Here is a 22,792-nt window from a genome sequence, read left to right on the forward strand (position 1 = left end):
AATCTACAACCAAACCCTTCTTCCCCCATGAGTAATGCATTCCATTTCTCTGGTTCCTTTCAAGATGTGTTCTCTGTCTTGAGTGTTCATCAGTTGTATTATGATGGCCATGGCTGTGGATCTCTTTGGATTTAATCTTTTTTGTGTGTGTTAATGTTGCTGCTCAAGTCAGAAGGCTTATGTCCTTTGCCAGATTTGGAGAGTTTCAGTCATTATTGCCTCAATTTATTTATTTATTATTATTATTTTTTGGTACTGCCTTCTTTCTTGCCTTCTGGGACTGTAATGACACAAATGTTACCTCTGTTAGTAAATTGTCCCACAAGTCCTCAGGGCTTTGTTCATTTTTTTAATGTAATTTTTCTTATTCACATTACATCATTTTCATTGATCTGTTATTGCATTCACTGACTCTTACCTTTGTCATATCCATTCTGCTACTGAGTCTATCTGGTGGGTTTTAATCTTCCAGTTACTGTATTTTTTTTAGTTTTGGAATTTCCATTTAACCTTTTTTTATATTTTCAGTTTCTTTGCTGAAACCTTTTAACATTCCCTTCCTTCCAAAAACTCCTTACGTTGGAGCATTTTTTGAAAATAATAACTGCTTTGAAGTCTTAGCTAATTTCAATAATTGTGTCACCTTGGCATTGGCATCTTTTGATTATCTTTTTCCTTGTGAGTTGAGAGTTTTCCTGGTTCTTTGTACGTTGAGTAATTTTGGATTGGTTCTGAATATTTGGATATTACATAATGAGACCCTGGCCCTTGTTTAAATTCCACAGAGAATGTTGCTGTCTCTGTTTTAGCAGGCATTCAGATTCTGAGTCCCTACTTGCCTTCGTGGCTTCAGTATCAGTTGTGTTTTCAGTGACTTCATAGTACTCTTTAGATCTGCCCCACTGGCCATGGGGTGGCCCATGGTCTCTCCTGAACCTCAGCACTCAATATCTAGGATATGCTGTTGAGGATTATATATATATAATGTGTATTATATATATACATGCAGCTCTAGGGTGAGCCCAGGACCTCATAAACAGTTTTATGGGGTTGTTCCCCTGAGCTCCTCCCTCTTCACAATCTCCCAAGTACTTCCAGTTTCAGGGACCTCCTCGTCCCCTTAGGTCCTTCAGCCAAAATGCAGGGGTGCTACTTCTCTTCTGCTACACTCTCCTTACAACTTAGCTCACCTCTGTGACTAAAAAGAGGAGAATCAAGAGAACAATCCAGTAGGATTGTCAGCCTCTTCAGAATACAGCTTCTCCCTTGGGAACGGAAGGTTCCCTCTTCTGCGGCTGTTGTCACTGCTACTGCAGAGCTGCTGGGGGGGTGGGGGGTGGGAGGCTAGGTGCAAGAGAGCCAAGACAGAGGCATGAAGAGAGGAAAAACTCTGAGATTTGGCTGTTTCTGAGAATTAGGGACCCTGTTCCTGCTCCTGAAGCAGGATGGGATGGCTGTCTCTGGATCTCTGCTGTCTGCAGGGAGGCCCCCTTTTAGGTGTCAGGTTGTAGTTAGTCCAGGTGGGGGTCCTGTCATAGGCAGATGGCAGACTCACCGCCATTTTGGTGGTGTCTTAAATTCTGTTGTCTTCCCTCATCTACCTGCTACTGTTTCCTTTTCAGGGATGTCAAATAGCTGCTCAGGTCACTCTGCCCGGGTATTATAGCCACATTCAGTGGGTGAGGCTGGGTGGGGTGTACTCACCCTCATCTCATTCAGAACCACCAGGAAGCCAGAAGGCATGTGTTGTAGAGGCATTCAACAAAGAAATCTGGTTTAAACAAAGGAATGAGGAAGTAGGGATGTAACTGGGGCAGGAAAATTGTGGTTTGTGTGGAAAAATAAAGGTCGAAGGAGTAGGTAGTTGGTAACAGAAGCAGCTGATAGGCAGGGTCCCATGAAGGACTCACGGGGCACCTCCCCTGAGATTTCCTCACCCCCAGCCTCATGCATCTGCCTTTACAGAGACAGATGGGTTCTCGGCACCCACTCAGGCTGCTGGGTTCCAGTGATTGTTTGGTTTGACTGTAAATAAATGAGCTTTATTCCTCCTTGACACTGAGTGCTAGGAAAGGTACCCATGGAGAAGCAAAGGAAGACTTCTCTGTGAGTGAGGAGTCTGTACTCTGGGATTCCCACCGTCTGTGCCCAGGCTGTCCCCTGTGTTCAGCCGCATGCTGCAGAATCTGATCTGCTCTTGATTGCAAGCATAACTCTTGCTTTGCTAAGACTTTCTGAATGAGTGGCCTATTGATACCAGTAACTATCTCACTGAATTTCCGCCTGCTCACACTGACACAGATGAAAGCAAAGACTGTCTGTAAATTGTAGAGCAGAACTTTTGAAGTGGCCTCTTTCTCACATCTCTGATGTTGATCTGATCTTCAGAGTTTCCATTTCCCTCTTGGCCCGTGCCCTGAACGTTCTTCAAATGTCTAATATTAATGCCACTCAGAATGTGGCATTAATATTAATTAACCTTTTTTTATTTAACCTTTTTATTTAACCTTTTGTTGTTGTTGCTTTATTCGCTCATTTGATGTTGGTAGCAACGGCGTAGGGTGGACAGGATAGCTGTGGCATTGTCCTGCATTGTTTTTTCATAGTTGTCATCACAGAATAATGTAAGTCTTGGTTTTTCCATTTTCATTTCATGTAACGTGAGCATTTTCACGATGCTATGTTGTCATCATGGTCCTCCGTGACACTTGGACGAAGTGCCAGAATCAATGTAACAGAATTTACCAAGTTCTTCTCGTTGAGCATTTAGGCTACTGCTACTTCTTTTGCTGTTTTAAATTGTGCTGCGTGGAGGTTCCCTGGCCATCTCTTGGGTCATTTCCTTAGCATAAATTAAATAGACTTTTAAGGTATTGTCAAACATGTTTCAACATTAAAGAGCATTTCAAAAGATCGCAAATGACCTATAGAAGCAACCAGCATAACACATTAACACATTTCAGATTTCTCCATGTTGAAGAGCAGGTTTGAGGTGTGCCAAGAGATCTAGCCAGAGGGAGGTGGGTGGTGTGTATAGGGAAGTGAAGAAAGCATTAACAAAAGCATAGGGTGTGTGTGTGTGTGTGTGTGTGTGTGTGTGTGTGTGTGAGAGAGAGAGAGAGAGAGAAACAGAGGGTGGAAGAGAGAAAGCAAGAGAGAGCAAGGAAACCAGCCAGATGAAGTTGTGTCTTGACGAGGCCAACAACCGAATGCTTGTGCCAGGTTGCTCTTGAAGAGTGGCAGTATCCCCTCTGCATGTGGCCACTGGAGAGCTGTGTGGGCAGCCTTGACCAGCTCCAGATTGCAGAGAGCACCTTGACCGTGAGCCAGAGGTGACCTGGCCGGCCAGGTGAACCACATCCAGGAAGATTTGCCCAGAGCCTTCTCTTCCAGAGACACAGATGTCCAGTGTGCACACTTCTTCACTGGGGCCAATGGAGCAAAGCACCAAGCCCAAAGAAAATGCATGTCTGTTCAGTTCTGTCCTTCCCCACCAACTGCTCCCCTCCCCACTGCCCCAGCTTCTTTGGAAAGGGACAAAGTGTGGAGCCCAGCCCAATCCAGTGATTAAGTTTGGCTATCTCCATACCAGGGGTGGGAGCAGTACGGATTTATTTTGTCAAATTACCCGAAGGGATGGAAGGCCAAGTCAGTCTATATCCAAATTGAATCCAGCTGTCACCAAATTGTTAGCTGTATTATTCTTCTTTTATTAAAGAAATATAGCTGCTCACCAAGGGAGGGATGCGCTTTGCAGTAATTTCTAACATTTGCTTATAGTGGAACCAACTCAATAAATCAATAGTGAAAATTAAGAGGAAACCCCTGTATCCAGATTCCTCCTTGTTGCCTTAAACTGGAGGGCTCACCAGTTCATGAAGAGGTTGCCTAGGATGAGTGAAACATTAGCAAAAGTGCAAAATGTACATCCAGATGCTTGTGTGAGGTGACTTTTGAGTTGAGACTCGGGATGACTTTTGAAGAACTAAGAAGTCTAAAGGCTTTGACCATGGAGGAGCCTTTGGTGGGCAACCCTAGTCCCCTTTCTCTCCCTCCCTAATCCACTTGTGGCTAACAGAATTCCTGAACCCTTTGGTTTTTTTGGCAACGTGGTGAAATGGGATTTGTTCTGGAGCCTTTTGCAAGCTCCGTGAGGCAGGAAATTTGTGTCTTCCACGGCTCTATTCCCAGCACTTAGCACAGCACCTGGCCTGTCATGGTGGATTGAAAATTGACACAGTAGAGTCATGGTTTTGTTGGGGAGGGCTTTGTGGAGAACTGAACCCATCTCACTCTCTCACCACACTGTGGAACCAGCAGATGGTCCCTTATCTCTTTTTTCTGTGAACTGTGGACGTGTTAGATGTTTCTTTCTTCCTGGAGGTCATAAAATACGAGTCCTCTTTGGATAGAAGCTTTATAGCAGCTGCAGTGGGGTAAAGCCTGCATTAAGTGTCATAAAACGTTATCTCAGAATGCCAGTGGCAGGAACCCTGGAGGTCCAATGGCCTCTCCTGTGGATAACCTGCTGACGAGCAGACGTCCACCCTCTGCTGGCTGCCCTAGAAACGGGACTGAGGGTACTGTTCTGGTAGTGGAGACTGCAGCCTTGGTGGGCCTCCACCCTAAGATTCACTCTTCCCTCTGGAGCCACATAGAAATAATCTGGCCCTTGGTTAGGTGCCCACTCCTCACAAATTTGAAGACTCCTATCCTGTCCCCTGGGTTATTCTCAGGGTAAGTTTCTTCCACTTTCTCACTATTGCTCATGTGACATGGTCATCAGGTGGGCTTTCATTTTCATCTTTATTTTTTTGGATGTTCTCCAGATCCTCAATGGCTCTCTCCTTTTTTTTTTTTTTTTTTTTTTTAAGTCTTAACAAGCATGCCTTTATTGAATTAAAATGCCTTTGCAAATGTATTATTTTTTTTTTCCCAAACAAGGAATCCTCGTGGGTTTCTTTGGACTTAATGATTGAGGAGAGCAATGCATGTGAGTTCTTGGACGTGTGTACTCAGTATTGCTGCCATAAGAGGAGCTGACCATTCCTTTCCAGGTGTGGGATTGGGCAAAACATTCTGGGAGCAGCCCGACCAGTGGAAGCAGGGTGTAGGGGCGGAGCTACTGCTTCTGTTTTGGGTTAGTTTGCTTTCATCAATGCAGCTGGAGGTCTCTAGGGAGTTTGTTATTAGTGTCAAACACATAGACTCATCATGAGCGCAGCGCCTCCTGGTACTGGGCTTGTGCAAGTTTGTGCTGAAATGTCAGATGCCCTCACTAATAATTTATGAGTTATTCAAGGGCAGAAACCACATTGTCGTTACCCTTTGCTGCCACATCATGCCTGGCACATGGAAAGCACTCAGCAGATGCTCAGTGAATCCAGAGGTGCCTTTTAAGACTCAGCTCAACATTGACATCTACTGCAAGCTTTTTGGGTCTGATTGTGTCATTCTCTGTGTTAACCATCCCTCTGACTTTAGATGCTACACATTCTCCACCACCATGTGATTTGCTTTCAATTTGAGTAATTAATGAAGGTGTCAGGTAGAGCCTGGACTGGAGTCCCTTGCCCGTTAGTGACCTTTCCAGGGTCACTGTTGAGTACTGCAGCCCACTACCATATTTCATCGAATTTAAAACCTCATCACCTGTAAGACCCACCATTATTTTATGCACAGTGAAGAAAGATTAAACACTGCCATTTGTACTGACACACAACACTTTCTAATCACTTAGACTTTTTATTCTGTCCTTATTGAAAGAATACCTTTACAATTACTTAGACACAGATTATTATCCAGTATCACTTGATCCATTACAAGGAGGAAAATGTAAACAAAACAAGTTGCTTAAAGTCCTTCTAAAACTTGTTTACATTCAGAAGTACATGGTTTCTGTAAAAATATCCTTCTAAAGTACATGGGTTTCTGTAAACTATCCTCTGTGCCATCAGCATGCTCTTTATGGAGCACCCCATCTGTGTCCCTTTGGGGACTAAGGAAGAACCAGGGAGAAGGAATAAGGAGGACTGATCATGCTCTACTACTTGAGGTGGGGTGGTTACATAGGAGTATTCACTTTGTGAGAATTCAGTGAGTGACACAATTTTGATTTATGCACTTTTTGAATTTCTTTAATTACTTTGAAAAATAAAAGAGGGTCCATTCTTGTCTCTGCATGGTGACAATGGATCATGATAAGCCTGCCTAAGAACAATGATGAGGCATCCAATTTCAGAGATATTAAAATGCAAGAAAAGTGCATTTCAGGGCAACGAAATATAGCCTTTATAGATCCACCTAATTTACACAACATTCGGGCTACATTTGTCCATTTCATTGTCCTCAAAGCTGTAATGAATTTGCCACGTGCCTTGCTGAAAGTAAACCCCAGCATACAATTTGCAATTTCCCCTGGATCTATGAGTGTGTAAAAAACACAGTGACAGAGATCAGGTTGGCTCCAAGTGTGACCTTGGTCCTCACTACTTGCCTCTCTCAGTGCTCACAGAGCTGTCTTATTAGTAACCAATAGAGACTCCCTGGCATGCTTATCCCACTTAATCTATTCACAGTGTCTACTGCCTTCCCTTCTAGAAGTGAGGTTGACACTTGTCCCTGTCGTCTCCCCCACCTGTCATCTTCACTTCTTCAGAGATGAGGGATGGTGGAGGCTTCCCCTGCAAAGGCTAGGAGTTGTAACTCTTCACTGTGGCAGCCATGCACTCAGTTCCAGTCTCCTTGATCAGAGTGGCCTCTTACCCCATTAAAATCCCCTAAACTGGTGCATAGTGCCAGGCTTTGGACCGACCTTGTGCCCCTCTTTTTTTTTTTTTTTTAAAGATTTTATTTATTTATTCACAGACACAGAGAGAAAGAGGCAGAGACACAGGCAGAGCGAAAAGCAGGCTCCACGCAGGGAGCCCGACGTGGGACTCAATCCCAGGTCTCCAGGATCACACCCCAGGCCGCAGGCAGCGCCAAACTGCTGCGCCACCGGGGCTGCCCCTCTGTGCCCCTCTTTTCCCACACCTCTTTCCTGCACGGCTGTGCCTCTCACCAGCACTCAGCTTTTGCCCTCCTCTGCCCTCTGAGTGGTCCTCAGCTTTACCTGTGCTCCTGCCTCTTGACCCCCAAGTGCATTTCTAGCCTGGATTCTGGGGAGCTACAGCCATCCAGTTTTGATGCCAGGTATGTCCTAGCTCAGGCAAGCTGAGAGTTGTGTTGGGATGGATGACATGAGGGTCTGTGGTTGGAATCCAGGATCCAGAATGTGGATTCTAAATGGCCACAGGCGCCTCTGCCTCTCCCCAGACCTTCACCCTGTGCTCTTCCCATCAGTGATATACTAAAAAGTCCACCTCTCGGTGGCCACCTCTGGGCATGTTGCCCATCAATTCCAAATGCCTTGGAAGCCTCTGGTATCAGATTTGGGTAAAACAGTATGAAGTTACCCCCCAGGGCCACACTGTGGTGGTAGCTCATGGTGTTCCACAGGCCGCCCCATCAGAGATGCCAGGACTCTCTGAGGGCTCTTCTCTTTCCTCTTCTGGTCTCTAAGTAGCAGAAATCAACCCAGCCTTCTGAGAAGCCCCTTGCTGTTGGATGTGGTCTTTTTTTTTTTTTTTTTTTTAAGATTTTATTTATTTATTCATGAGAGACAGAGACAGAGAGAGAGAGAGAGAGGCAGAGACATAGGCAGAGGGAGAAGCAGGCTCCATGCAGGGAGCCCGATGCAGGACTCAATCCTGGGACTCCAGGATCACACCCTGAGCCTCCAGGATCACACCCTGGGCGGAAGGCAGGCGCTAAACCGCTGAGCCACCCAGGGATCCCCTGGTCTTGCTTCTTCTGAGCCTGTGTCTTCCAACCCACATACCCTGTCGTGGTGCTGGCGCCCCCTGCCTGTCGGCACAATTAGATACTCATCTTACTCTCCCTGCCAGGTGTGCATTTTGTCAAGAGGGGGTCTGCAAATTACTCTTCTTTGCACCTACGCAGAAAACAGTTTTGTTTCCGTCGGATTGTGGAATGCATTTTCTTCATCTCCTGGGATATGTTGGAAGCCCATGGTGGTCAGGAATTGTGCAGTCTCCCCAGGCAGCTTCAAAGAATGGCTTCAGGGCAGGGCTTATGCGGTTTATTGACTGAAAGGTCAGTAGTGATCCTACAGCTTTTCCTGCTCTCCGTTGTAAAAACAAGGGCAGTGGCATTTTTTTCGGACAGTCTTCCTTCAGCTTCCTTCACAGAGGCCAAGGGCCTTGGTGGAAGTATGTGTGGGTGATTAGGACCGGGTGGGTGGGCCAGCTGAATTGACACATGCAGCCTGTGACCTGTGATCACCTTTGAACTCTGACCTGTGAGATTCCTGCAACAGCAGATCTTCACTGAGCAGTTATGTGCCTGGCCCTGTTCTGGTCTTGAGAACCCTATAGCGATGAAAGCAGACTAGGCTGCTGACTCACAGGGAGACTCTTGTGGGGGAGTGCAGTCCTGAGGTCACTAACCCTGGCCATGAAGAGACTCAGCCAACTGGAGAGTCTCCTGGACAGTCTGGAGTCAGAGCATTCCTGCCAGGTGCCCGGCTCAGACGTGGACCCTTGTAGAGGGTTGCCATCCTGGTGGGAGCCAGGCGTGCCTGCACGTGGCTGCAGAGATGCAGTGGGAGCTGTGTCCCCTGCAGCCACCTCAAGTTCCACTGCTGTCTGTGTCTGAGGGAGTGAACCAGCAGAATGACAGTCCTCTCCCCCCTGGGAATGGCAGCACGTGGATCCTGTTTTGGTTATCAAATCAGAACGTTGGCCCTTCAGAATCATGGGTGATCTGGTGCTTTGCCAAAAGCCCTCTGGGGCATCTAGTATTTGAGGGAGAGGGGCCCTCGTGGGCGCATTAATTACAATGTCTTCAGGTTCACGACACTTCACCCTGTATCACCAGGAATGCCTTATCTTCACCCTGGTAGTGTGCTCCAGCCAAACGCCTGTGCCCAGCCGAGTTAGTGCATGCCTTCAGACTTTTTAAGAGTTATTTAAAAATGTATGTTTCAACACCTCTGCTTCTTTTACGGAGCCTTGTAACTTTTACAGGTCTTTTACATACCTCGTTACAATCAGCGTTTTTCATACGGGGACTTTCTTGACAATTTCACTTTTAAATTCAGTGTCTGGAAAAAGTTACTCTGCAGATGAATGTCGGAATGAAAAAAATTGTATAACCCAGTATGCTTCCCTATTTTGCTTTTGCTGCCTATTTTTTTTGCTTCCCTATTTTTATTTTGCTTTTAGAAACTCCACTAAGCTCCTTCCCCGACTTTGGTAATGGGTTTTGTTATTGTTGTTGTTGATTCCATGGACCTGTAAGTTGCCCTAGATCCACACTGACTAGGTATAAATCTGTGTCTGAGCAGCTGCCTGACTGCAGTGACCTCTAAAAGGACATCGTTGACATTTCATATTTGATATGCATTCATTCTCTAGAATGACTATTGCTGTGTAGCTCCAAACAGCCCAAAACTCTCTTCCTGGTTCAGAGGCAAAGTCAGTTATCACCCAGCCAGAAGGTGATGAGCAAATTTATTTGTCAGGAGCCCAAGGGCTGAGCTGCTCAGCCCCTCACAGAAGCAGATAGAGTCCTTGTTGTGGTCTCATGGTGCGAGAGGTTCTGAGCAACAGGAAGTGTGTTTTTACCAGCCTGGGCTAGTGTCTGACCTCTGGCTGGGGCACTGGAGGGCCTAGCTGTGCAGAGGGGTTCAGGGGGCTTCCTCACTGCAGCCTGCCCCAGGCTAGCCCACTGGGGCCCTTCTCTGACTCAAGACTCTAGGGGGCGAGGCAAGCCTGGGAGCAAGGAGTGTGTGGAGCAAATGCCGCCTGAGCAGGAAGAGAGAGCCCTGGCCCTGAGGCTGATTATTTGTGGCAGGCGGGTGGGGGAGGGGACGGGGAAACAGCAGCTCCTGGGGCTTCCGGATAACCTTGGTGATTTACTCTTTCAACTCTTTGGTGTTCCCAGCAGCGCCTTTCTCTACAGGATGATTGCATTTAGCTTTGTCTCCCTTCTCCCTTTCCTCCACTCCAGCAGTTTCAATAGGCACCGTTTTCCTGGAAACTATCCATTATTATATCTTACAATAGTGGAAGAAAACCAGGTGACAGTAACCTCATAAAGTGATCAGGTTCGCCTGTTTCAGGACAGCCCCAGAGACCAGAAATCTTAGCCAAGGATTTGTCTCACCTTGTTCCTGCCAAACCCTTTTGACCTGCTGGTAGGCCAACTTGAAATAAAACACTCTTTGGGGGACCAGAGAAGACTCTCAGTGAGGTCACCTGCATGTTTGCAGATGAGAGAGGGACAGCCAGGCACCAGGTACACAGCAAACATTCAGACTTTCCTTGGCATGGATATGGTATAAGCACGAGCGCTAGAAGGGAATACACAGAAAGGAGATGGGATTTGTAGGCATGGTGGCGACGAGAGATTTTATCCCCCCTTCTGTCTCTAGACCTTTGTCTAATGATATGTTCATGGTGGAGGGAGATGGAAACCGGATGATCCCCACAAGCTTGACTTGATGCTGGGAAGCATCAGTTTCACAGGGATCCATATGCAGCCTGTGTCGGGTTTGAGCTCCGGTGGCAGACGAGGGATTTGGCTTGGGCACAGGCCCAGGCCCGGAGGTCCCCACACTCCTGGCACCTTAGTGTCTCACTCGTTTTGTCCCGACACTCCTAGGCTAAAGCAAGTACTGGGCACTTCAGTGAGTCTTTAGGTCCTAACAACATACTAGCTGTCTTGGTTAGTTTCCTACAGCTGATTTAACAAATCTCACACATTTACTGTCCTACATACACTTCTGGGGATGGAGATTCAGAATTAGTCTGATGGGGCTAATGTCAAGGTGTGAGCAGGACAAGTTCCTTCTAGAGGCCCCAGAGGAGACTCTTACCCTTGAGTTTTCCAGATTCTAGAAGCACCTGAATTCCTTGGTTGACAACCCCTCCTCCAGCTGCAAAACCAGCAGCAGAGCATCACTCCTGCTCCCTCCCTGACTCTGACCCTCCTACCTCTCCCTTCTAAGGAACCTTGTGATTATGATGGGCACCCCAGGATCATCCCAAGGCACCACACTTAATCATACCTGCAAAGTCCCTTTGCCATGTCAGCTCATGTATTTGTAGGTTCTGGGGATGAGGACGTGAGCACCTTTGGGGGACCACTGCTCAGCATACTACACCATTTAAAAGCTATTTTTTGTTTCATTCTTTGTTGTACATGGCCGTTCTCTTTTCTTGTTCCATATTGATTTTTGGGATGTTAGTAGATATGGTAAGAGGCAACAACCTTTGAAGCTGGCTCATCTGAACAGACAGGAAGGCTCCCTGGGTGCTTTCCCAGCTTATGGACAATTCAGGACATTCTATTTGATTTTCTTGTTCCAAATTGCTTTTTATTGTGGCAAACTGCAGAAAATTCAACTTCACAAAGATACAAGGTCATAGAAAGGAATACAGCATGACCTAATGGTGAAACTGTGAGCTACTTTGAGCTAGTCGTTCAGTCCGTGTCTGGAAGATGTCGAGTATTGCTATGTTTTCCTTGAAATATTGAAATATCCTACAGCACCCCTGTGAATTTGTTCAAATATCCTTGGGTGCCCTGGCACCAGTTTGGGAACCACAGCTTCAGGTTAAAAGCATCCTTGCTCAGCTCTTTGGGCTCTATCTTATGTGGTGAGGATTGAGGGCATCCCCTTATCTGGGCTGTCTCCTCTAACTGTGGGCAGCATTCAGCTAAGATGTGGCTGCAGAAAAGAATGCAGTGCCCAAGTCTGAAGATGCTGTTGGACTTACTTTCTGCTGCCCCTGGGTGAGCTCTGGCCCTATTCCTGACTGAGTCCTGGCACCATTCCTGACCTAGTGTGGATGGGCTAAGGGTCACTGGCCTCCTTCCATCATGGCTTATGTAGTCAGATGCTTTAACACACCCTATATCCACAACCACAGAGGAAGAAAAGACACTTTTCTGGGGTTCTTTGGGTGTATTTTCTTGTTTCCTTTTTTTTTTTTTTTTTAAGATTTTATTTATCTATTCATAAGAGACACAGAGAGAGGCAGAGACACAGGCAGAGGGAGAAGCCAGATCCCTGCTGGGGATACCAGGACCCCAGGATCATGCCTGAGCTGAAAGCAGAGGCTCAACCACTGAGCCACCTAGGTGTGCCCCCCTTTTTAAAGATTTTATCCAGTTATTTGAGAGAGCACAAGCAGAGGGAGGGCAGAGGGATAGGGCAAGGGAGAAGCAGACTCTCCACTGAGCAGGGAGGCCGATGTGGGTTTAGTATCAAGGCCGAGATCATGACCTGAGCCAAAGGCAAATGCTTAACTGGCAGAGCTACCTAGGCGCCCCCTTCAGGTGTGTTTTCTGAACATGATTTACTAGAAAGCCATAGAGGGCATCCAGTTGATATTAGGCAAAGAAGGCTACCTGAATGCAGAAGGATGCCCAGATGTGTGGGGTAAACCACCCTTCAGGGGTTGAATCCCAGAGTTTATGTGAGTCTAATGACTGCAGGGGAGAGTTATTTACCTTCTGCTTCACATCCAGGACCCTCACCTTCTCTGTGTTTGGACAGTACCTTTGCATAAGGCAGATGGGGTTGAAAGTCTTATGACTTGAGTCTCAGAGTCAAGGACTTTCAGTAATCAACATTGGGCAGGGATGTGCAGTTCTTCCTGATTTGACCTGGCCGTCTGCAACCCTTAGGCAAAGCAAGGTGGATTTTCTGTGGGGAGGTTAGCTCACTACTTACTGTGAGGTTCCAGCAAGTATATGTTCACCTTACAGCTGGAGAGAGGTCAAAATGTAGCAGAAGCTCAGGTAGGAAGCTATGAGGGACCTTTGACCTCTACTCCTAGAACAGTAGGTGTTCCTGCTCTACAACCCCCCCCCAGCAGGTGACCCCTCTAGCCATGCACCTGTTTCCCCCAGCCCCAGACTTCTCATCTCTAAAGTGGCAATAAAAACATAGTACTTGCCCAGCAGCTTGATGGTGTGGTCCAAAACAATGTTTTTATGTACTTTTGTGCCTTGGAAAGTATAGACTGTTCTGATAGTATCAGCTTCTGTGTCCTCCCTCAGCTGTCTCGACCTTGCCGTGGCAGGGCTCTCATTCGGCTCTTCCTCATGGGCCAGGAGGACAGTAACACATTTCCGTGAGACCTGCCGTGTGTTATCTCCTTTATCTTGACAATACTCCAAATGAGTCTGGGTAAAGAAAAATTCACATTCACATTTTCCAAAAATAGGAATTGGTACTGATTCAAATGACTTTCCCAGGGCAGCCTGGCTGGCCCAGCCAGTGGAATGTGCATCTCTTGATCTCAGAGTTGTGGGTTCAGACCCCACGCTGAGTGCAAAGATGGCTTAAAAATAATTTTTTTAATTGACTTCCGGTGTGAGTCTGAGTGGAGCTGGAACCCAAGGCAGGCGGCTGGCTTTCTTTGGGCCAGTCATTAGGCAAAGTACTAAGCCATATGCCTTTGTCAAAGGCTAGGGCTTTGAAGTTCTGGCTGCTGAGACACAGCCTCATAGGTCCCAGTTCCCTCATCTGCAGAGTGGGTCTGCCCTTCCTTGAACACTGCCCCATGCTTGACCCAGAGTGAAGCAAATGAGTCAGAGCTCTGAATCCCAGAGGGTAGGTGGTGTTTTGACCTTACAGTTGAAAGGAAGAAGCAGACATAAAGCCCACTGAATATATATGGCCATGGTCCAGGCTTGGGGGAAGGTAATATGGTAGCACCCATTGTCAGCCTTAGTAACGTGCAAAGCCCTGACCCAGCAGAAACGTAGCTCCAAGGGAACACCAAAGAGATAGCTGTAGGGGCAACATGGTAGTCAAGAGCAGGGGCTTGCAGGTTGGCTGCGACTGGATTATGCCCACTGTCACTTCCTATTTGTATGCTTGGGAGTTAGTCTCTGAGCCTTAATGTACTAGTGTCCTGAGATGAGAGATGAGATGGATGGACACAAGTATGAGCCAGCATGTTAGGAACGCTGAGCGAACAAGGCTTTGCAGGCCCTTCTCTCTTTGTGGTTAGAACAGCATGTCTGCTAGCTCTTGGGGACTCTAAAAGAGACGGATTTGTCTGAGGTGGATGGCAAGGGGCAGAGTTACAGAAAGTTCTGGATTCTTGCCCAGGGAGCCTCATCTGATTGCTCAAGGTCAACCTGCTAGAGAAGTCCTGGCTCTGGTTGCTCTGGGGTTTTGGGGAAATCAGAGTTTGAGCAAAGGCCCCTGGGGATGTGGCTGAACAGCCACAAGAAGGCAGTCTCCTGCAAGTTCCTTCTGCAACTGGGGACTCAGTGGCAGGAAAAGGCTTGGGGGAGTGGGGGTGGAGGTGAGGGGGTCAGAAAGCCTCCCACCAGAATGTGACCACCTTGGCCAGCCTCTGCCTCCCCCCGCCCCCCTACTCCTGTCCTGTGCATGCAGCTGCCTGTACTTGACCTCCTCCCATGGGTGCCCATCAGCCCAGACTCCAGCGGTGGGCTGGCAAGCCTTCCCTGCATGTCCTGCCAGCTTCTTCTCCATGAGCAGCTACTTTCGCCTCATTAGCCTCCTGGTTCCTGAACCTTCCAAAGTCATTGCTGCCCAGGGCGTCTGTCCAGACTATTCCCTCTGCCCAGATCTCTCTCCTGTCAGAGGACCCTTGAGTCTTCTTGGCGATCCTTCCTTCTCCTCAGCTCATATCTGCCTCCCTGATTCCCAGTGCAAAGAAGCCCTTTTTTTCAGGGCTCTCAGAGACATTGCCTGGAGACTCTACATAGTACTCGGTGCCACTGTAAGTTCTTGTTAGGATTTCCATTTTATTAACGGTCTCTTACCCTCCCCCTGCCCTTACCCACCCTCTACCACTCCATCTCTTACCCTGTGTGCCCCCCCCCACACACAACCAGATGCTCCTTACAGCTTTGTTCACAACTGTATTTCCAGCTGCTGACACACTAGCTGATGCACAGTAGCTGCTCAATAAATATTATTGAGAGGTCCCTGGCTGGCTCAGTCAGTAGAACTCATGACCTTGAGTCATGAGGCCCCACATTGGGTGTAAAGCCTACTTAAGAAAAGAAATACTGGGATCCCTGGGTGGCGCAGCGGTTTGGCGCCTGCCTTTGGCCCAGGGCGCGATCCTGGAGACCCGGGATCGAATCCCACATCGGGCTCCCGGTGCATGGAGCCTGCTTCTCCCTCTGCCTATGTCTCTGCCTCTCTCTCTCTCTCTCTGTGACTATCATAAATAAATAAAAATTAAAAAAAAAAAAAAAAAAAAAAAGAAAAGAAATACTTGTTGAGCAGGTGGGTGGTTAAGGCCTTTGTGTTATAGGTTTACTTAGAATTTTAGCCTAATTTGGTTGGGAGAAAGCTGTGCTGTAAGGCCCAGGACGTACATTGTAAAAGTACAATTGCAGCAAGTTTTGTTCTGCTTCCAGGCTATAGCAAAGCATTTTAATATGCAAAGTCTGTAGTTGCAAATGTCCTGCTGTGATTTAAAACCCTGAGTCTTAGAGTCTGTGGCCCTGCATTGGGTTTGGGAGCTTCCTTGCACATAGAATAAGTCAAAGGGATTGGGGTGCAATCCACAGATGTGTTTTGAAATAAATTTAAATTAGTTGCCAGTATTGAAGAATTGGAAGGTTTCGTGTAGTGCATTTCAGCAATTCTTTGGAGAGCTCTTTAGGTCTTGTACCGCTGGGCCTACATTCCTGAGTGTAGCACCTGGCCGGCTCTGGTAGGGACAGTGGGATTGATTCCTCCTGGGCCCACTTCCTTTGTGTTCTCTGGCTGGCCTCACGCAGGTAGTCACAAGAGGCATGTGATGACAGAGTGACTGTTACCCTGTCCTGCATGGAGGCCCATAATTATGTTTCCTTCTTGAAGGAAGACAGTGGGGTGCTTTCAAGGCCCTTACCCACAAATGACTGCTTCACCCTGGTGTCTCAGCTGCGTGAACAGACTTGTACCCCTGTCTTCTCCCCCAAGAGAGATGAGACCCCTGGGCTGAGGTGGCCAGGGGACAGCAGCGTGTGTGGTGATGGTGCTCTCTTCTGCACGGGGCCTGGGCCTGGACGCTGCAGCCCACGGTACCCTCACACACCCTGGACCGGGTCTTCCCCCACCTCTTTCTCCCCTACCATCAGGCCTCTCACTTTGTTCCCCCTTCCTGAGCCCACAGAGGAGGCTTCTGGGAAAGGATGACTCACACACTCTCAGAATTTTGAGCGAGGGGGATGCTAGGAGAGCCGCTTGCCAGCCTCAGGCTGGATCAGAAATAGCCGTGATAATTTGCTCTGATCTTGCAGTCCTGATCCTGGCATGAAAAGATGCAGCCCTTCTGACTGCTTGAAACTGTTTCAAGATACAGAAATTTGTTTCCTTTTCCCTCTGAATATTTATTTATTGCAAACTGTATCATTCTGATCAAGAACAAAATCAAAAGGAAAAATTACCCCAGTGCTAGGACTATAATAAGCTTCTATCTTCTTTTCCAGCCCTCTTTGTACATATGCTTTATTGTTATTATAAGAAAGTTAAAACTCATGCACTATGCACTACAGTATTCCCAGCACCCAGACCAAAGGATGGCATGCCATGGGATTCAGTAAATATTTGTTGACTACACAGGTTATTTTGTTTACTTATCTGACATGAACATCATTCACTCATGCTCTGATTGTTTACTGCATCATTCACTGATTACTGTTGCATCAAATTGTTAGAATTTATTTGCCAGTTTTCTATATTTAGATTTCCCCAGTTTATCAGGATTAGAAATACTGTTACAAGGAGCATTTTTATCCATGTAACCAGTTTTGAGTGTTCTGTATTATTTCCTTAGGATAAATTTCAAGCCTTTGAATTCCTAGATCAGAGGATAAAAAAATGAAAATTATAAAAAAATAGTTTCTAGGTATGCCTGGCTGGCTCAGTTGGAAGAGCATACAACTCTATCTGGGATTGTGAGTTTTAATCTCACATTAGGTGTGGAGATTATATACATACATACGTAAACAAACAAACTTTCTAGAGTCTTATTTATCCCTATTGCCAGGATTGCTTGAGAATATTAACTTTATAATCACCTCACCAGCATTTAGATTGCATTTTGAGATTTTTGCTAATTTAGTAGTATAAGATGGTACCCAATTGTTTCAACTTGACCTATCTACATGTGTGATTAGTAGTGTAGGTTGAAGAATTGTCTAAGCGTTTAATAATAGTATTTCTGGGATGCCTGGGTGGCTCAGCAGCATGTGATCCTGCAGTCTCAGGATCGAGTCCTGCATCGGGCTTCCTGCATGGAACCTGCTTCTCCCTCTGCCTGTGTCTCTGCCTCTCTGTGTCTCTCATGAATAAATAAATAAAATCTTTTAAAATATTTATAATAATAATAGTATTTCTTCTTATGTGCCTTGTCTGTTTGAGTAGTTTGTGTTACTTATTAGAACACAATTTTCAGCTGGATTTGGATGAATATTTTATTTACTTATTTTTTAAAATAATCCAGGTGCCCCTCAATTTGGGTGAATTTATAATACAGATATTATTAACCCAATTTTCCTATCATAGTGACTGCAAACATCTTCCTATTGTGTGATTTTCTGTTTTTAACACCCAGTGTGTTGTTACAGATGTCATTTTCTGTGCTTTGGAGGTTCTGAGAATATGGTGGCTGGAAGGACATTAGAATTCAAGCTCGACCACAGTGTCTCAGATGGAGAGACCCTGGCCCAGAGAGCAGAGGCGGGGGGCACAGGTGGCAGGAGGGGAGCCAGGGCTGATGCAGCCCCAGACTGCCACTCCTTAATCTCCTCAGTGTCTTCTGAGTGGTAGTGCTGTCTCCTGGCTCCTAAAAACCCCATGTGACTCCCCTGGCCCAGACAGTTCTTTCGAGTGGAGGTTCATTCTTCTCTTCTTTGAACCAAGGCAAGCTTTGTAGGACTCCACTGAAAGCATACTGTTGCCACTCCGACAATAAGGAGTCAGCCATTCCATCTTTCTGACTCAGGGTGTTTAAAAATATCCTGAGCTGGGGAATTTGGAGGAACTCATGATCGATTTGTGAACATTAAGCTCTTAACAGGCAGCAAATGCAATCTAATATCAAATCACCCTCAGAAGATGCATTAGTGCCACAGTGTCGGCAGCTACCTGTGTGCTAGGTGTTGTCCTAGATATTTGGGGTCTGCAGAGGTGAGGAGAGGGACATGACCAATCTTGAGGTTGTGGTTGCTCTTGCCTGGAGGAGATGATGCATCAGGAGGGCTCTTGCTTCATGCTGAGTTGTCTGCGTCTCACTGCTGGGGAAGGAGGGTCCCAGAACTGTTAGGTGACTCCCGAAATGGCAGTTCGGAAACCTAGTTAGATGCAAAGACTAATCCCAGCTCTGCTGCTGTTCCACCAGCATCCTGGACCACCCCTCCCCTCCCTGCCCCTGCCCAGCTCTTCCAATACATTCATGGGCAGCTCTGTCCATCCATTCACAGATGTACAGCAAATACTTCCTTAGTCGAGACTGCACTAGACAACTTGATGGCCACAGAGGTGCTCCAGGGGCTTATACTTCAGTGGGATAAACAGAAATGGTAATATCTACCCATCAAACAAGCAGAATTCTAAATGGGGGTAAATAAAATGCTGGAGGTGCACACAGCCATCAGTGAATAGTTTTGAATAGAACGTGTGTGAGCTCCTTGAAGAGATGGCACCGTGTCCACCCTGGGGGCGAGCAGCATCTGGGCAGGGTGAGGCAGGAAGAAGGAATGAAGTGGGGAGGGGGGAGGGCAAAAGGAACAGACCCGTGAGCCAGATGCCATCGTCTAGGTGGCTATGGTGCAGGGAGGGCAGGAAGGAGAGGGTGGGTCTAGGCAGCAAAAGATGCTCAGAAGCCATGAGAGGGTTTGAGTGATAGGAAAAGAGACATCTGTCTGGCAGCCTGGGAATGTTCTAGGCCTTGAGTGGAAGAGTCCTCAGAAAGGAGCCCAGGAAAGAAGAGATGCCAGCCCAGGAGGTGAGGGGCCCATGTGCTGAGCAGAGGCAGCTTTTCCCAATGTACAAGATGAACCGTCTCCCACGGCCACTGACACTAATGGCAGTGAGTGGCAGAGGTATCCCTGGTGATTTTCTGATTCCAGCCTTTTTATTTATTGGCATCAGTCTGGTAGGCCAGAGCAGGGGGGGCCCAGCAGGTGCAGTGGCTTTGAAGTCTATTAGTGTAATTTGGAGGAGTCCTGATCATTGGTATTCATGTGTTCATTATTTCAACAACTAGTTATTGAGTGCCTACCATGTACCAGGTGTTTAACAGTAGACAGTAGGGAAATGATGTCCGTGTAGCAAAGACCCAAATCCTAGAAGTTTGGATTCTCATTGCTGTACTCCCCCTATGCATCCCGTCTCGTCATAATGTTTATACATCTCCCATTCTAGATGCCTTAGGGCCATGAGAGCTGCCCCCGAAGACTCCTAGTGCCCAACAACTCCCAGGCAACGCATGTGCTTGGGCTCCAGCTCCCACTGACACAAGCGGGAATCCCATCTGCCAGCCCTCCAGCCTGGAAGCCTCCCCGAACCATGGAGGCCCTGGACGTCCCCGTGGGCACACTGATAGACTTCGGGACTGAGCCGTCTGCCTCCTCACCCCTGGAAGCCCTGCCTCCGAAGCTGCAGGATGGGGATAGCTCCCAGGGCGACGGTGCTTCGGAGAGCGAGACCACAGAGTCTGCGGACAGTGAGAATGACATGGGCGAGTCGCCCTCACACCCATCCTGGGACCAGTACCGCCGCTCCTCTTCCAACGAGTCCTTCTGTTCCAACCAGAGCACTGAGTCCACCAAGGATGAGGAGGCCCCGGAGCTCCGGGAGTTCATGCGCAGCTACGTGGAAAAGATCTTCTCTGGAGGGTGAGCCCCTGGGACCTGCTCTGTGCTCCCGGCTCTGTCCTTTATAGGGCATCCCCTGGGGCCCAGGCTTCCATGGGCCACCTGGGTGGTTCTGAGCCTCACCCCTGGTTCCAGCCACTCCAAGGATAGGCTCACATCCTTGCTGCTAAATCCAGGACTCTAGTTTGCTTACCTGTGTCTGAGCAATGTCAGGTTAGCTACTCAGCCTTCCCTGTCAGACTCATACTCCGTTAGGGCACCGCTGCTGCTGGCAGACTTTCAGTGCAGGAGGTGTGTAGGCCAAAAGGTTTCAGTTACCCATACTCCTCACCATGCTCATGGCAGCTAAGCCTCCAGCAACTGCCAGGAAGGGGACGCTTCCTTGCTACTCTTTCTTGCCTTTCTTCTATGGTTTTTAAAGGGGTAAATGGGAGCCCTGGCAATTGGAGCAGAGGTTGGGTTGGGATCAGACTAAGGAGGGGGTGTCTGTGGGTGGGCCTCCAGCTCCCCCACCCACACTTGTTACTATCCCAACATGGGGGTAGAGAGCCTGCAAACCCAAATTCCTGGGTTTTAGATGTCAGCTTTGCCCTGCATCCCTGCCACACACTGGTCATTGGAGGCCTTGCTGCTCCTTTGTCTTATGTAGAGACCTACAGCATCAGCATCATGGGAACTTGCTAGAAATGCAGAGTCTTGGGCCCCACCCAGACCCACTGTGTCTGAATCTGCATTTCAACGAAACCTCTGGACTCTCCATGCACACACTTCAGTGTGGGGAGCTAAGCAAATGAAGGGATCATTTTCCGTTTTAGTGAAGAAATAAGACTGCCTGTTGGCACCATGTATAGTGTACACTATTTCCTACCATGATTAAGGCCCCTTGTTTGTAACTGAGCAAGATGGATGTCTGCCTTTTCCAGATGTGCGTCCGCTTTCTTTGCAGTTAGATGAGGGAAGAGAGCTCAGTGATAATCCAAATAATGGCCTCTGCAAAAACACATTCATGTTCGATTTTGAATGCATTCTAGGAGAACAGTAGATGTGGCTCCCTCCTAATTTTGTTTGACTAACACTGGAATTGGTCTGCTTTCTCTGAGCACACCCAGTTAATGAAAGGGGAGAAAGCATGGAAGCTTGCTAATTTGTCAGGAAGGCCAATCTATATTTGTGGCAGCCTGTCAGCAGTATGGAGCACGGACAACTGAGCCGGATGCATTTTCAAGAGCATTCCAGAAATCACTGCAAACTGGCTGGCAAATTCTCCGATTTCATCTGGTGTTGGTATTTTGGGATAAATGAGACCAAGATGTTTTCTACAAAACCTTAAATAAATGAAAAATTGCATGAGCTAATTGATCTTCAGCCCTTCTGTTTCTTTTTTATTTTGTCTTTAAATCTGGGGCAGATTATTAGCCTCCCACGAAGAGGGATCAGAAGTAGTTTAAGGTCAGGTGAGCATTCTGTTCACCCTGGCATTGGTGACCCCCTAGGGTCCCCTAGTCTCCATCCCTCACATACACAGCCAGGATTGTCAGAGGGGTGAGCCGACTGGCTCTTCAGAATAACCAACCAAAGCCAGTATGTCCTGCTGAGACTGAGCAGATTAGGGATTCTTGAATTCACTGGATGGTTCTCTGCTGATTTCAGCCCTAGTGGATGGGAAGGCAGTGGAGCTAGAGAGCCAGGCCCTCAGACGGTCACCTTACCTTTGTCAGAGCTCCTACTTCACTGGAGGCAGGACGCAAGGGACAGAGCCTGGGCTTTGGAGCCGGGAAGTCTGGATGGAGCTCCTGTTTGCTGCTCTCTAGCTGTGTTTGATCCTCTCTGAGCCAGTTTCCTCATCTTTGAGATAGAAAAGACCCCAATTCCTCATGGGCTCACCCGAGGGTGGGATGAGCTGGTGTAAGTTAGGCATCTGCTCCTAGGGTGCCATACTTCCTTGTTCCTTCTCCTGCCTCTTCCCCGCTGTGGCTGGATTTCTTCCAGAGGATTCAAAGTTGCTTTGCCTCCTCTGTTCCTTTCAGGGAGGACTTGGACCAGGAGGAGAAAGCCAAGTTTGGAGAGTACTGTAGCAGTGAGAACGGGAAAGGCCGCGAGTGGTTTGCTCGATACGTGAGCGCCCAGGTGAGGGGCGGCGTCGGGAGGCGCAGGGGTGTGTGGCACATTCCCGCCACCTCTGCAGCACCCACTCTGGAGAAAAGAGTCACGGGAAACAATCCAGCTGAGAAACTAGTAGAACTTACTTAAAGATGTTCCCCAAAGACCTCACTAGAGTAGCGGGAAGTGAGAAGTCGCTCATCCGAGTGCCTCTACTAGAAAAAATGAGCGAGCAAACTAGTCTTTCAAACTGCTTGCAATTACAGAACAGTTTGTTTTTTTAAGGGCAAGCATGTGGACAATGTCCGTGCCTAATTTTAGTCAATAACCCTCAATATTCAGTTTTTATAAAGATAATGTAGACAGTGACAGCCATGTGAATTCAGAAAAGAACGATTTTTTGGTAAATATCTTGTAGGCTTTTTTTTTTTTCTGAAGTGGCTTAGGCCCTTAGTTTTTAAAGTATTTTTTTATCACAATTTATTTTCCAAAAAGAAATTAGAAAATGCAAATCAGCAAAAAATAGAGAAACAGCCCATAACTACACTCCAGAAATCTCCCATGTTGTCATCTGCGGGTTTAATCCCTCCAAGCTGTTCTGTGTTGTGTAGGTAAGCGTGTGGTGTTCCTAGCTCTTAAAATTTCAAGGAGATGCAGGAAAATGTTGGCTTGTGCTCTGCCAAGCAGTGGTGTTGTCCCTGGTGCCAGCGCCCTGCTCAGGGTCCTGGCTGCTGTGAAGCAGGGGAGGCTGCTCCCGTCC

The 22,792-nt window shown here is 47.4% G+C and overlaps 1 protein-coding gene across 4 annotated transcripts in view; it reads left to right on the forward strand.

Annotated features, from left to right (window-relative positions):
- The window catches only part of KIAA0513 (KIAA0513 ortholog), a 59,529-nt gene that overhangs the window by 19,965 nt on the left and 16,772 nt on the right, over nucleotides 1-22,792 (forward strand). For 3 of the 4 annotated variants that reach the window (XM_072819489.1, XM_072819492.1, XM_072819491.1), the window contains 2 exons: nucleotides 19,481-19,953; nucleotides 21,960-22,059. In XM_072819489.1, the coding sequence (XP_072675590.1) occupies nucleotides 19,625-19,953; nucleotides 21,960-22,059 (429 nt within the window). In that variant the 5' untranslated portion in view covers nucleotides 19,481-19,624. Of the gene's footprint in view, nucleotides 1-6,904; nucleotides 7,195-19,480; nucleotides 19,954-21,959; nucleotides 22,060-22,792 lie in introns of those variants that run through there. The other variant, XM_072819490.1, reaches the window with a different exon arrangement.

The sequence above is a fragment of the Canis lupus genome, chromosome 3 (genome assembly GCF_048164855.1).
Source record: "Canis lupus baileyi chromosome 3, mCanLup2.hap1, whole genome shotgun sequence".
Classification (NCBI taxonomy): Eukaryota; Metazoa; Chordata; class Mammalia; order Carnivora; family Canidae; genus Canis; species Canis lupus.